Source organism: Caenorhabditis briggsae (genome assembly GCF_000004555.2).
Source record: "Caenorhabditis briggsae complete genome, chrX, whole genome shotgun sequence".
NCBI lineage: Eukaryota > Metazoa > Nematoda > Chromadorea > Rhabditida > Rhabditidae > Caenorhabditis > Caenorhabditis briggsae.
In genome coordinates, this window is record NC_013491.2 from 13,405,649 (window position 1) to 13,421,760 (window position 16,112).

At 36.4% G+C, this 16,112-nt stretch overlaps 3 protein-coding genes across 3 annotated transcripts; 2 read left to right on the forward strand and 1 right to left on the reverse strand.

Moving 5' to 3' along the window:
• Positions 1-1,171: 1,171 nt before the first annotated feature.
• Positions 1,172-2,274, forward strand: CBG27824 (the record flags this gene model as incomplete). Its single annotated transcript, XM_045240006.1, has 2 exons — positions 1,172-1,405; positions 2,188-2,274. 2 exons carry the CDS (start codon positions 1,172-1,174, stop codon positions 2,272-2,274), a joined length of 321 nt encoding a protein of 106 aa, XP_045099895.1.
• Positions 2,275-2,720: 446 nt separating this feature from the next.
• Positions 2,721-4,204, reverse strand: CBG16780 (the record flags this gene model as incomplete). Its single annotated transcript, XM_002645051.2, has 3 exons — positions 2,721-2,867; positions 2,916-3,917; positions 4,151-4,204. The coding sequence occupies 3 exons, from the start codon at positions 4,202-4,204 to the stop codon at positions 2,721-2,723; spliced, it is 1,203 nt and encodes a 400-aa protein (XP_002645097.2).
• Positions 4,205-7,997: 3,793 nt separating this feature from the next.
• CBG27825 lies at positions 7,998-10,651 on the forward strand (the record flags this gene model as incomplete). The annotated part of the gene is made up of 3 exons (XM_045240007.1): positions 7,998-8,062; positions 10,392-10,516; positions 10,632-10,651. The coding sequence occupies 3 exons, from the start codon at positions 7,998-8,000 to the stop codon at positions 10,649-10,651; spliced, it is 210 nt and encodes a 69-aa protein (XP_045099896.1).
• Positions 10,652-16,112: the final 5,461 nt, after the last annotated feature.

Sequence of the window (16,112 nt, forward strand, 5' to 3'; positions counted from 1 at the left end):
ATAAATTTTGGCGAGCAATGAATCCTATACCATTCGTGATTCCATCTTTTGTTTCGAGTGATGATGATGGAAAAATTGGAAGTCGTGAAAAATGAAAAAAAAAACGAATGTGGTGAATTGCAGAAGCCTTATCACAATCACTGCTCAATAACAACATTACCTGAGAAAATATCTCGAGAAAATAGAAGAACAATAACAATTAGTTTATTTTAGGGTTCAATAAAATTTGAGATAGATCCGACAACGACTGGTTTTTCATCCCACAACCATCCCACAATGAAAAATCATCCATATAGAGCCGCCTTCATGAAAATTCGTTTTTGAGGGACCATTCAAATGTAGTTCCCCAGATTGATTTTTTATCTCGTTTTGAATTTGGACCCGTCCGCAAGTATGGGAAAATTTCAAGTTTTCAGCTTCTCCAGTTTCCCGCAAAATATCAATAACACGTAGAAAAGGTAGTAGAAGGAAACGAAGCTCCGGCAACCTAGACTTTTGCAACTACCAAGGCCGGGAACTCATCTTGTGGAGGTTCAAGTAATTATCATACTGACATTCGTGCCAATCAGTCCCAGAAAAAAAATTAATCTAATAATGAGAAGGCCAACATTGTTGCATTTCAATCACCAAAAATGAAAAAGCCGTAAGTTTATGTGGAAATGAAAAAATGGTATCTATAAACAATGAATTTTCAGTCACCACGGCTGCCACAGCTTGAAATGTTGCTCCTACTCTTTCTCCAATTGTGAAATCTGTTATTCTAGATCAGCTGGTCCGACAACTACACCATTGACGATGCTCAAAGTGCCAACACAACAAACTAACTATTATGCCAACGCCTACTGCTGTTGCTAAGATTCTGCAACTACCAAAGCTGGTTCAAAAAAACTGCCGACGCTTGGAATATTTCTCCAGCTCTTGCTCCAATTGAACAACATGGTATTTGTAGTACAACCGATGGTGCGACAACAATACCATGATAAAAAATGAATCCTGGATTGGGCTCCATGAATCCAATAATACGTGCTCCAGGAGCATGAGTAAGTTTTTCCAAAGCAGTTTTTCAAAAAAAAAAAAGAAGATTCTCAGCTTTCTGGAACCAACTAGAATTTCCTGATCCCGACTACTGTTGTGACCCATCGTTCGGCTGCTGTTGTCACTTCAGAAGGCCATGCCCACATGTCATGAAGGAGAAAATGTATCATTAGCTCGTACGTCAACAGACAGGGAAGGTGAGCCTAGAGAGCACCAGGAACGTCTTGTTCGTGAAGTTGAGAAGCGACAAGACGGAAAAACCCACATCGCTGAGCAGAAACAAATCCGTGAGGAGCAGGAACGACAAGTTAAAATCAATGCAACGCATCCGAAAAAAGAACAAAGGATTTTCAAAAGATCAAATCAACAAGTGAGTTTTCTTTGTTCCGAATTAAATTGACCCCGTTCCACCACGTTCAAGGTACTTCCTACTGATGCATCCGGGGTACACGTCTACCCACAAATAGTGTCGGACGAAACAAGTACCGTCAAACCAATTCAAGCAGTGCATGGATCAGGTGGAATCAGCTGATGCTTCCGGAGCTGCTTCAGGCATGACGGTAAACCGATTTCTATTGATGCCAGTGAAATCCCATCTGACAAGAATGGATTTCCACTTTCAACGTATGCATCTGGAAACTACAGTCTTGTCTGAACGTCTCGCATAGCACGATAGGAACAAAGTCACAAATATCTACAAACATCTAAAGAAAGAAAATTCGATGTTACTGAGAGTGTCACCACTATCGAAGCAAACCTGGCGATAAGAAGGAGAATGTTTTCAGACAAAGAGAAAAACCATACCTCAACCATGTCAGGGATGTGATCACAACGAGATCCATGTTCTACATCAAGAACTCATCGATTCCTTTTTGGTTGCAATGAATTATTTTTGGATCTACGAAATCTGCTTTCATCAGTTTCGTTTGATTGGGGAAGATACAATGGCACAATTCAGCAATGATTCTGATGTATTCGTGAAATATAACCATGTACTCGTTGAGAAGAAAGTGCAGTATTCCCCAGTTTTTTCGGCTTCTGGATGACGCCATCTGCAGTACAGTGTCCAGGATTGAATTGATCTCAAGAATTGACGGTTAGTTCTTTGTCTGAACAATATGATACTCTCCGTTAAACGTGTTTTGCTTACAGAGTAACTTGAAAGTGATTGTTTGGCTGAAAAACAAAGAGAATGAAGAGAATTTGAAATTAGAAGATATGCAACTTCAAATTGGATAATTGAAAGGTACTTTTTATTTCTCATTATATAAATAACCGTCTCATTGATATCCCGGATTTATCGAGGAAAAGTGGTCCCAAGCTGGTACCGTCGGTCCCATGATATCGGTCCCAAAAATTAATATCATTGTCATAATGTTGAGACAGCTGCAATGATCGATCAGATTTTTTCGGGATCGACAGCCCCAACATGAGACCTTTCTTCTTAAGTATACCAGAAATTTAAAAAAAAATTCACTGGGAAAATCCAGTTGAAAAAGTCTGCAGGAGTCCTGTAAAGACTGCAAACGTCCTGAAACATTTGAAATATTCATGTAAAAAGGAAGATAATACAGATTTTATTATATAACTATTAGTGTTTTTCAGGATATAAAATGAATGGTAAAAAATAGGTACTCTACTCGTTGTGAAAAGCGAAAAAAATCATATGGATATCGAAACAAATTTCAGCTCTCATTTCTTGTTGTCACTGCTTCCTTCGCTGTCTTGCCTTGCTCTCCAGTTGTGGTCCTGGCCGTCGAATCTGGTCTCCGAGATGTTTCTCTCCGGTTTAGAACTAACGAAAACCGGGACTGGTCAAATGGTTTGGTTTTCTGAAAGAAAAGAGTTAATGACACAGTCGATTTTAGAAAACATATTACCTCTGCTTTGTTATTCCACATTACCAGGGTGTCCTTAAAACTTCTCTGAGTCGGTACAGATTTTCCTTCTTCTTCATTTGTTTTCTTCACCAATTTCTCCGTGTTTGTTGAGTGAGAAGCGAGAAGTGGCATCGTTAACCTTCGATTTCGTTCGGCAGGGACCGTGTGAAATTTCGAATCCCGAGCCTTCACCGTTTGCTCCGGATGTTTGTCAACCTCCTTTTTTTCTGATGAATCAGACGAGATCAGCTTTGGCTTTGTAGAGGGTGATGGCACCGGTGGAAGCTGGAGCTTGGCCACCGCCGTTCTCTTGTAAACTCTTTGAGACGTTGGATCAGATATTGGGGAAGTTGAAGAGCCATTCGGAGCTGACGTCGACGTTGATGAACATGATGGCGATTCTTGTGCCATCGATTTTCTCTTCGCCATTTTTTCCTTTAGCTCTGCCATAACGTCAGCTTGAGAAGAAGATGCCTTGGACGATAGAAAAGTGACGGGAGTTGACAACCTATACGACATCAAAACCGGAATCTTTTGAGTTTTTAGAAGATCTTGGGGAGGTGGAGGAGGAGGCGGAGTTGGGATTGTTCCCGGTACCACTTCAATTGTGGGCAATTGTGGTGAAACTTCTGGGTCCAGGTGACCGGATTGTGAAACCTCTTCTTGTTTTGATCGACCAGCTTTTTCGTCATCTTGTTCTTCCTCCTCGTCGGTTGTAGAGAGCTTTCTTCTTCCCTTGAAGCGTTCTTGGAGCTCCATTAGCAAATTGTCTTGAGCACTGCCCGAGTTTGAATTTCCAACACAGGAGCTTGTCCTTCCTTTCTTTCGAGCTTTCAGACATTTCAATGGATCTTCAGATGGCTTGGCGAGCGATGGAGGTGGGGGTCCGGGTGGAGAAGGAATACTGCTTGATGGCAAAGGGGATGACGTCGGAAGGGATGAAGCTGCCGGAAGTGGTGGCGGTGCTCCGGTGGGCCGAGCCTTTCCGTCGTGATTCATGTTCTGGAAAAAAGCGATGTATAAGAAAGGATTAGGCCAAATTCCAAGTAATTCCATTCAAATTCACAATTAGAATCAAACTACTCGGTAAATGTGGGCTACTTTTGTCAAGACTCTAAGTTAACGAATTTTGTCAAATTTTGTCGAATTTTGTCAAACGAATTCGGTCAAATTCAAAGGCTTGATCGCGAAGTAGCTGCCCAACTTAAAGGGAACTAATCGACGGAATGACTTACAGATTTTTTGTTTGGAAGCACTGAAGACGTTCTTGGAGATGAAGAAGATTCCATCGAAGACGATGAGCCAAGAAGAGCTGACTTCTGGAAAGATTTGAATTGAGAAAAAAAATGATAAGAGACTGATGGGGGGAAAAATGGAAAACCATAAATAAAAAGGAAAAAAACGGTGCAATTAATGATGACACAAATTTGATGAGTCAGAATATCCGCGAGAAAGATTTGAAACAATAGTAGAATTTTGAGAGACGCCGAGCTTCCGATCAAAAAAAGGCGGAGAAATGATCAATGAGTAGAATTTGGTTTGGCCAAGAAACTTTTACATGAGAACATTAGATGGGAACCACCGGAAAAATTGAAATTGCAAATATTCGTTATCGAAAGAACTCGAGGAGCAAGATTTATCTGAAAAAATTCAAAAATTGACTATTTTTGGCAGCGTAAGAACGTCAAAATATTCAGATGATATTGCTTTTTTTTGCTGAAAATATGAATGTTGAGAACCACTCTATTTAATTTCAAAAAAATCATTTTTTGAGACAGCTATTTTGAAAAACAGCTGCTAATTATTCTAGTTTTGCTAATTAACTGATTCCGGATAGGTTTTTCAAATTTCTGATATTATTTTCGACTTACCGTGAACCTGTATTTAAAGAGCCGGTTTTTCTGTTATTTCATATACCTCCAGAGGGCGCTTTAATAACAGGACCTTCAATCCCATTTATTAATTTTGCAAATTAAAGCAAAATTTTTTAGCGAAAAAGTTTGTTTCGACAAATTGAAATTGTGAAATTTCGGAATTTGTTCACTGATAAAACAAGACATTTTGAAAAGGACCCTTCTATTTTTCCTAGTCGCTCTCGGAAAGCCTTTCTATTAGAAGGACTTTCCTTATACAGGGTTTACGGTATTCAATCAACGTTCCGTCTATTTCGAAAGTCGAGCTTCATTGAATAGAAAAGATAAGAAAAAAAATCAAAAAATAAAAAAAGAAATGAGAGATCAGAAAAAACGAATGATCTACAGAATTTTGAATGGTTCAGAGGCAAAAAAAAACATTAGTCATTTAGCTGGTCTGAAAAAAATTTTATCAAAATTTTTATTCGATTCCTATGAAATGAAAATTATATTTCGAAACAAGAGTGTTGGGTTAAAAGACTATGAGATTTATAACAAAAATTTGGGACATAAAAAATAAGGAAATCATGATGGGAAGATTCGTGGTTTCAGAAGTTTGACTTCGCAGTGTGGCTCTCTGAAAAAAAAAGTTGAAAAAAATTGGCCAAAAATTTGGGGGGTACAATGAATCGAGGGTAAAAGGGGGAACAACTGATTTAGGGGTACAAAATTGGTGATTCGGGGGTACAAAATTCGTGGGTACAAAAATTCGGGGGTACAACGATTCGGGGGTACAATCTACCAATGATTTTTTTGACGAAGTTTCTGAATTCCTGAATTTCAGAGCTTGAAAATCTCTGAATTTTTAGAATTTCAGAACTTTGGAATTTCAGTATTTAGGAATCGGAAAATTTCGGAACTTCAGAATCTGAGAATCTCAGAAACTCAGAATTTCAGAACTCCAAAATCTCAGAATCTTAGAACTTCGGAACTTCAAAATTTCAGAACATCAGAATCTCAATATTTCTGAATTTTCAATAATTACGGCAGAACTTTTTTTCATTGTCTTCAGAATTCTTAGAATTCCAGGATTCGGAATCTGAAAATTTCGGAACTTCAGAATCTGAGAATTTCCAAATTTAAGAATCTCAGAAAAGCCCGGGCATGAGGAAAATTTCAAGGCCCGGGCCCGGCCCGGAAGGCCCGGTAGCAAAAATTTTGTCATTTTGAGCCGAATTTTGAGCTCTCAATACAATTTTCTATATTTTTTTTGCTTTTTGGATTGTTTGTCTGTTTGATCAAAAAATATAAAAAAAGCTCGAAAAAAAATTTTTGATAGAAAAAAATCACATAAGGGTCCCTTTGTGTTTTTTGAATGCCAATTTTTCTCAATTCCTTGTTTTTTCAATTCTATTTCATTTCCCTTTGTTTCTCAATATTCCTTCGTTTTTTCCCAATTTTTCTCAATTTTCCAATTTTTTTCAATTTTCCTCAATTTTCGCGGTAATTTAAATTTTTCTCCTTTATAAACAATTTTCTATATCATTGATTGAAGGAAACAATCACAATTTAGCTATTTCCCACAAAATTCGAAAATCCCGAAAATTCGCCCAAAATGAGCTGATGAATTTTTTATCGAAAATTGTTCGAACGGGCAATAAAACATTACAAAAATTATAAAATTAATTTTTTTCGACCAATTACCACGAAAATTTGTGCGAAAATGATGAAAAAAGAAGGAAAGCGGAGAAAATCCCAAAAATAAAATTTGCGAGCGATGACGTCATTGCCGTGGCCGAGCTGCGGGGTTTTCTCTTTCATGGGAAAATTTCGCGAAATTGAGATCTTATCGCAATTCCCATTTTTCTCCGTTTTCCTTCGCTTTTCATCATTTTTGCTCAAATTTTTGTGGTAATTTATCGAAAAAAATTAATTTTATAGTTTTTGAAATGTTTTATTGCCTGTTCGAACGATTTTCGAAACAAAATAGCTCATTTTGGGCCAATTTTTGGGATTTTCGAATTTTGTGGGAAATATCTAAATTGTGATTGTTTCCTTCAATCAATGATCTAGAAAATCATTTAAAAATGAGAACAATTCAAATTACCGCAAAAATTGAGAAAATAAAGAAAAATTGGGAAAAACGGAAAATTGGGAAAAATACGAAGGAATATTGAGAAACAAAAGGAAATGAAAAAGAATTAGGAAATAAAATTGAGAAAAATTAGAAGTGAGGAAAGTATCGACTGGCATTAAAATCCGTTTGTAAAATTTGTTAGAATCATTTCACAGTTCTCCATTGTCTTTCTTGAAATATTGAGATTCTGAAGTCCTGAAGCTTTGAAGTTCCGAAGTTCTGAGATTTTGAAGTTTTAGCATTCTCAGATTCTGAAGATCCGAAATTCTCAGATTCTCAGATTCTGAAGTTACGGTGTTCTCAGATTGCGAATCCTGGAATTCCAAAGTTCTGAAATTCTAAGAATTCTGAAGTTCTGAAATTCTGAGATTTCGAAGTTCTGAAATTCGGAAATTCTCAGATTCTCAGATTCTGAAGTTCCGAAATTTTCAGATTCTCAGACTCTGAAGTTCCGAAATTCTCAGATTCCGAATCCTGAGATTTTCAAGCTCTGAAATTCAGGAATTCAGAAACTTCGTCAAAAAAAAATTGTACCCCGGAATCGTTGTACCCCCGAATCATTGTACCCCCCGAATTTTTCGCCAAAAAATTCAGAGGTAAAAATATAATAATGATAATTATCTCTAAACAGTTGACTGTGATTTTGAATTGAAGATTTGAACTGTAGTTTTTGTTGAAATTTGTATCATATCTCTATGTCAGCAGGTCAATCCCAATACCTGAAAAATGAAATTGAATACAAAAAGGAATTTTCTTATTCAGCGGAAAAGCAAAAAACCTCCCCTGCAAGAGGTTTGAGGTTTTCTGGAATGAATTCCTGTTCTCCAAGCAGTCAAGTCATCAAAGCTACCACCAAAAAGTCTGAAAACTCTTACTACTGCTTTACACAAGCAGTAGGTCAGGCCGTTTCAGAACAGTTCTACATCCCTCTTCAATCCAACGCCCTCATTTTCACATTTTCGTTGCCCATGCTTCGTATCAAGAGGCGGAAGCTTCTATTTGCATCCGTTTGCAGATATAGCCTTGAGAACCGTAGAACTCCTATGCTGGTAGCGATACATCCGCGCAATAGTTGTGCCTTTTGGGAATGTAATGAATATGACTGTAAATGAACGATCATTAATCATGTTCGAAGTGGAGAACGTTGTTCCTCCGAAGTTTGTAAACAGACGACTATTACATACCTCACCTAATTTCCTGCGAAAACTGTATGATGTTCTATAAAAACAATATTTTTGAATATGTCGCAATTTTTTCATTGCTTGGTGCTATCAATATTTTTATTTGCTCGAGCTCTGAACTTTAAAGAGTCGTGAAAGAAGAAAAAATAACTGTAGAGAAGTTTTAAAAGTAATAAAGACAAAAGAAACAGGATATTTGAAATGATGTCATCTATGGGAAGTTGTTGGTCCAACATAGCTTAGAAGTTATCGGCGTGAGCTCTGAATGAGACCAAAACTGGGACATCGGAATAGTAGCAGTCTTGCTCATCTTCAATTGCTTGACATCTGATAAATCAATTTTAATTTAGTTTTTCCTCATAGATTCTCACCCGCAAGGGATATGCTCCTGAATATGGGCAAGATCTGGTTCGTTGGTGTAGTAGGTTCCGTTTGGTCCAAAATAAATTCTGCGGTAGAGCCAGACAATGCTATCAATGATAGAACGAAAACAACCAGACCTGAAACTGTAATTTTTTTTTTGAAAATTTCTGAAACACTCACATTTTGAAAGTATGCAAACACCGAATAGAATATACTCGAAAGTACTGAAATTTGTTTCAATTCCCCCTATTTACATTGAATTCTGCCACCATACACTAATTATCATATCCAGCAGATGGGGGCTAAAATAATTTGCATTGCAATTGATTTAAAAACATTTTGAAGAGAGAATTCGGTGGCTGTAATTGAAAAAACTTTTTTAAAAATGTTTCTGAATTATAGCAGGATTAGTGATGAAATTGGAACTGGATCAAATTGAAAAGAATCTGTTAAACCGATTTTCTACAAATTTCTGACGTCCCTTAAAAAATGATTTACAATAGTGGACCAAGGAATATCAAATTTTGACGGTTTTAATGAGAAAAAATACATGTTGAAGCCTCGAAAGTTTTTTTCACAATTAAATCTTTTTTGCCACACTTCAAAATCATATGAGCTTGAAATCAAAAAGAAAATGCAAAAATGCCAAAATTAGGACTGAAAGGAGAGTTGTGCCAGTTTAGTAATCTCTTTCAATTGGGTTTGTATGAAAAACTTGTCAATTACAAAGGCTCAAATTTCGTTTATTATGCTCTGAAATTTTTCACACAGAATGTAGAAATCTGAACTACTTTTTCAGGCCTCCTTTTGAAAACTTAAACAATAAAATAGATTTACGTGACCCTTTAAGAAAAAGTGAGGCACGAATCAAAGCGACGGACCAATGAGCAACTAGGCCGAAGGCGCACCAGCTTACTGATATTAGGTTGAACCGAAAGTTTCTTTTTTTTCGACACAGATCGATTACCTCAAAAATATCAGTTTTGTTATGAAGAAATTTTGTCAAATCCTGGAATAATTAATTATTTTCACTTCACGGTTTTATAGAAATACGTGAAAAATGCAAAGCGTTAAGAGAAAAAAAAATGAAAACATGCTCCATAAAGTCATAGCACTCACATACGGGAACATTCAGCGAGGTAAAAAACCTTGTATTTCACTTATCGCGCTAGCAAAAAAAGCAAACAACCTCTATTGCAAATGGTTTGATGTTTTCTGGAATGAATTCCTGCAATGCTCCCAACTTTACATAAGTTTTCAAAGTTGACATTAAAAAATCGCAAATATATCAATATTATTTGAAGCAAGCCATGGGCCTTTTCTTCTTTCTTGCAACCTGATTTTTGAAAATTTACAGGAATCACATATATTCGGTTGGAAAGTTTCAACTGGTTTCTTGTAATGTTGTTATTTCAGCGTAAAAGTATGCATCAAATTGAAAAAAAAAATATTTTTTTTGCTATGTGTATATTTCTAGCATAGCCAGGACTTGATTAACTTTTCAAAATATCTAAATTTTTGGACGACCTCAAATGTCTCGCAGCATTCACTGGTGTTATGTTCCAGAACAATTTTACATCCCTCTTCCCTCTATCCCCTTCTTTTTCTTAATTTTATTGCCCGCGTTTCGAATCAAGAAGAAATAAGCTTCTACTCGCACCCGTTTGCAGATATAGCTGCTATAATTCAGAAACATTATTAAATATGTTTTTTCAATCACAGCCACCGAATTCTCTTTGCAAAATGTTTTTAAATCAATTTCAATGCAAATTATTTTTGCCCCCATCTGCTGGATATGATAATTAGTGTATGGTGGCAGAATTCAATGTAAATAGGGAGAATTGAAACAAATTTCAGTACTTTCGAGTATATTCTATTCGGTGTTTGCATACTTTCAAAATGTGAGTGTTTCAGAAATTTTCAAAAAAAATTACAGTTTCAGGTTTGGTTGTTTGCGTTCTATCATTGATAGCATCGTCTGGCTCTGTCGCAGAATTTATTTCGGACCAAACGGAAACTACTACACCAACGAACCAGATCTTCCACATATTCAGGAGCATATCCCGTGTGGGTGAGAATCTTTGAGGAAAACTAAATCAAAATTAATTTATCAGATGTCAAGCAATTGAAGATGAGCAAGACTGCTACTATTCCGATGTTCCAGTTTTGGTCTCAGTCGGAGGTCATGCAGACAACTTCTAAGCTGTGTTGGACCAACATCTTGCCATAGATGACATCTTTCCAAGCATTCGACTTCTTTTGTTTTTTTACTATCAAAACCTTTCTACAGTTATTTGTTCTCTCAAGATTTTTTTCTACTTCCAGCTCGAGCAAATAATGATTTTGTTAGCATCGATCGATGTGCAAATATTTTGTTTTTCAAAACATCCTACAGTTTTTGCAGGAAAAGAGGTGAGATATCTAGAAACTGTGTGTTTTCAAACATCGGAACAACGTTCCCCACTTTGAACATGATTCATGATCGTTCATTTACAGTCATATTCATTACATTCCCAAAAGGCACAACTATTGCGCGGATGTATCGCGTACCAGCATAGGAGTTCTACGGTTCTCAAGGCTATATCTGCAAACGGGTGCGAGTAGAAGCTTATTTCTCCTTGCATCGAAACGCGGGCAATAAAATTGAGAAAAAGAAGGGGATAAAGGGAAGAGGGATGTAGAATTGTTCTGGCTAAATATTTTTGCTTAATTTAATCTGAAGAAATGAAGACCTTATGGAATACTTTTTCGTGGCTTCAAAATGTATAATTTTCTACTGGAACAGTCAAAATTTGATATCCTTTGGTTCACTATTGTCCATCCTTTTTTTAACGGAGGTCAGAAATTCGTAGAAAACCGGTTAAACAGCTTCTTTTCAGGTTGATCCAGTTTCAATTTCATCACTATTCTTGCTATCACTTAGACACTGTTTTTCTAGATGTTTTCCAATCACAGCCACCGAATCCTCTCTGAAAAATGTTTTTTTTTAAATAAATTGCAATGCAAGTCAATTTTATCTCCCAACTGCTGGATATAATAATCAGTAAATAGTGGCAAAATTCGATGTAAATAGGGAGAATCGAAACGATTTTCAGTGCTTTCCGGTATATTCTATCCGGTTTTTGTATAGTTTCCAAATGTGAGTGTTTCATACATCTTCAAAAAAGAATGATAACTTCAGGTTTGGTTGTTTTTGTTCTATCATTGATTGTAAGATTTACAATTGTAAGATTTTCTGCCAAACTCCAAGATCAGATAAGCCGCTTGGATCCAAAAAAACTGCTCCAAGTGCCATACTTAACACTAAACTCAAAATTGTGCCAGTTTGAAACAAACCGCTTATCTCGTTTAGTTCGATTTGTACAAAACAGTTGTCAATTACAAACAAGAAGCTCTGATTTTGTTCAATATGCGCTAGAAATATGAGACAAACTGAAACATCTGAAGTACTTTTGCTGATCTCTGAAGATTAATATTTTTCGCTGAAAAATTCAAAATATAATATTTCTTTAGTACTGTACATCGTTTTTTAAACGTTTTAAAAAAGTAGAGTCCGTACTTTTTCCGAAAAATTGAAACCTTTGAAATATTGTTCCGATTCATGTTCAAACTCCCTCATTTTGTACACAAAGTCTGTGTAACAGACAAGATTCCCCATTACAACCTCTACAGATTTGGTGGGCCATGTGTGCACTGGTGACACCTGTCTGCGTTCAAGAAGTCATTTCCCCTCACTTTCACAGGGCAATGCTACTTTATGAACACACTCGGGTCATTATAGAGTATAGTATTGATAAATAGAATTAGTTCCAGTTGTTGTTGTGAGAAAATTGTTATACATAGATGTCACAAGGAGTCATTTACCAAATGTCAAAATTTCGAAAAAGGCCTTTCAGCAAAATTAAAAATTGTCCAAAAATTCCATCACTATTAATTAATCGAGAACCAAATTTGCTTCAATTAACAACTTTTTTGATATGGTTTCCCAACTCTTGTGAATGTGAACACTGTCCGGGATGTATGAGACGTTCGTATCTGCTGGAATATGTCAATTGGAAAAGTTTGCACTTCTTAACACCTCATATCCGGTAGACATCTTGCTGAACCGTGACATTTCACCCGCGTATCTCTATCTGCATCAATTGGAAAGCATCGCAAAAAACGGGACTATGGGTAGGCACCGCAATGAAAGGGGGCGGGGCGACCAAATTTTTCTCCCCTTTTCAGAAATCCATCTTTGAAGGCTTGTACCGGGCGTTAGAAACCCATTATTTTTTTGGTGAGAACTTGTCCCTATGTAATCGACTACGCTGAATCCAATGAAATTATCAGTTCTTCGATAACTTTATTATTTTGATTCGAAAACTTCGAAAAATAGAAGTGGGACTGACAAAGTGGACTAAAAGTGTTGGATGGAAGTTCGCGCCATTAGATTTTTTAATGGATTCTGATAGTTTTTGAACTGGGGGATTGGATTTTGAAATAAAATCAAAATTCTAACGACGCCCTTGTTTCACAATTTTCAGCCAAAGTTCCAGCTAAAATAAATAAAAAATTTCAGCGATGACCCCAATTTTTTTTTGCATATTATGGTAAAACTAAGTCTTGTGTATACTTCTGCCAATTTTCAGAAAGATTGGATACCTCTAAGTAGTTTTGATACTCATCCGAAAATTCCAAACTTTCAAAATTTTCAGTTTTTGGAAGTTTTGAAGGTGACACAGGTGAGCGCCACCGATTTTCTTTTCACCATAAGATTCTACGCAAAATTTGCCACTAAGAGCAATTATAATTAAAAAATTCTATCGACGCCCTTAATGTGTTATACGTCTGTTTCCTTATCATTCACAGATCAATTTCTTTAAAACATAGGAAGAAAGCAACACCGGAAGAAGGCAGCAGGCAGCGAAGAGTCACACATTCATATTTTCCCTCTAAAGCTACCACCGCGAGTGCAGCCGTGGCCGACTGGATAGTGGGTGCGCGCGCCGATCTGACGCAGGCGGAGGTTCGGGTCTCTCTCGCGTCTAATAGCTTTTTCTTTAATTTCCTTCACGAATTTTCCGCGCCGCAGTATTGCAAGCTTCTAAACCCTGCCCACTTTTCTGCGCACCGCAAAAAAATGAGGAGAAAGTCAGTACATTGAGGTCTGATACAAAATGGTGTGTAACTCGGGATTGAATGAAGATTTTTCGCTGAAATTTTGGGAATGGACTTCTGTAAAGTAGGAGAAGACAATCCAACAATAAAACTGGGAAAAATCTATTTTGAAAATTTTGTTGTGGTGCCTAACTATGGGAGTTGAAAGGTCCCACTAAAATTTTCGATTTTTATCTGATTTTTCAGGACTGAGCCTATTTTGTTGTTGGATGTTTGCTTTCAGTTAAAAATGTTTAAATAAACACGTGAAATTGGAAGTTTCAGTTGCGCCTTTCAATTTTCAAAGTGTTCAAAAAAAAAACTGTAGACATGTTAATGAGCCAATCTGTGTGGAAATCTCATAAACATAAGGAAAACGTTGCATTACCACGTTTAACAGAACACACCTGCCCATGCGAGTATTTAGACACTTCTGTTCACAGCTAGATTTGAACTTTCAGTAACCTTTATTAATTTGAAGTGTGAAAAAATGAAGCAGTCATTGAATGAAGTTTTTTGGCTCTTAGGAATCAAGGTGGGGAGGTGTGGGAAATATGAACGTTTCTAGATGTTCTTCAATTTTTTTCTACAAATTAGGTGGTATTAAATCTTTTCATGAAAAACAGTTCTATCATGTCTTCTTGGTTTTCAATATCGGAGCTAATAAAGATGTGTTCATATCCTGTTTTCATGTTATTTTATTTCTAAATATTTTTTTTTGTTTCAGAACTTTTATGTACATTAATTTATGTCCACGATTCAGAAAGACAATACATCCACGTTGCATTGAGTTTTCAAAGTTTCCATTGGTTGGTTCTTGGAAATGGTACAAAAGTGCTAAAATGTGAAACTCTCATCATGCTGAATTGAACTCCAAATATCTCCTCAAATTTTTATTTTTTCTCGTTCTTGATTTCAATTTGAAACCAATTGACGTCTTCATACTTCCGTTGTTGCATAGTAGCACACGCAATACCAACCAATGACACTAGGAATATCGTTTAGACGAGCGTTACGTAACCAAAAACCGATAGATTTTCTCATCATCTCAAATAGTTTTGCCTCATCTCCTCAAGGTCTGAGGTATCGATGTATATTTTCCTCTTCATCTCGTTTTCGGTCGCGTGTGGACTGTCACCACTATAATAATCCATCAAATTCTCACCTCAGCGCCGAAATGAACTTTTCTGTCTGATCGGCACTTTATTCATCTCGCGTATTCTTTCTTGCAACAGTATTCTTCTTTCTAACCGCACTGTATAAACCATGAGTGATGATCTTATCACTTCAACATTTATCAAAACATACAACACGCTTTTCGCGCATTTTGGTAGGAGATTATGTGATCGGTGAGAAAATGCGAAAAAATTTAGTTCAATAAAATTTAGAAGAATGAAAAGAAAAAGAGGCTTACGGTAGAAACCAGATGAGGGAAAATGTGACAATCGAGGAGGAAAGACTACTGTTGTTTTGTTTTTGAATATTACCGCACAAGATGAGAAACACAAAAACAGATCATGATTAATTTGTCGATTGGCCTCAAAACTTTTTGCTATTCATTTTACTAGTTTCCTTTTTAACTATATATTCCTGGTGTTCTATATTCCTGGGTTGTAAGAAACTGTCACATTTCGTTTCCATACAAAAAAAGTTGAGCATAAAATACAAATGGAATGTACAAAGTAGACATTTCTGTGAATGTTTTTTTCCTGTTGGTGTGCCAGCCAAAGTTCAACAGCTAGGAATTATCTCAATTTTTGTTGTATGATTCCGGGAATTTCTTTTATCTGGAGCTCCTTTAACGTGCAAATTAGAGTTTGCGCTGAAACGTGCCATTATTTACTGCAAATTACTCCGATGGTTCTCGTTCCACGAAAAATCAATTTCCTCTGGGAATGTTCAGCAAAGTGTCATCATCAAGATTATGACCATCATTATTCCACGTGACACGATTTAACCGTTAAATATACCTCTCAAGAACTCATTCATAGGTAGTAAGATAAAATTTGTGACAGTAATTCAATCAAAACCAACAACAACAATTACACAAGAAAATGCTGGAAAGTTTTCAGGCAGATGTCATTATGAGGAGAGATGGGTAAGTAAAATAAAAGACAAAATATTAACAGTTCAATAGAATTTTTAATAACTTCTAAAAGTAGTTTCAAGTTACTCTGAAAAGATTACAGTACCAGCTGCTCTCAAGTTTTTGTAGAAAAAACATTAGCACCTAATGTAGACTCTAGATTGCATAGACTTGTGCCTCGGAAAACATGTTCCTTGTCAAAAACTTACCCTGTAATAGAAAAATTTCTAATATTCGACTTCGAGCCATATTATCTCGGTTACTGTTAAAAACATAAGAAAGTTGTAAACCGATAAATCGGTTCTCATAATATCAGAAGTGTTTTCTCAGTTGACACATTTTCGAAATCTTGCATAGGAGCTGAAAGAATTGATCTCAAAAGTTACAGTGTGGGGGCCCTACTATTAAAGGCTTTGTGGTATTTTTTCCCGAACGCTC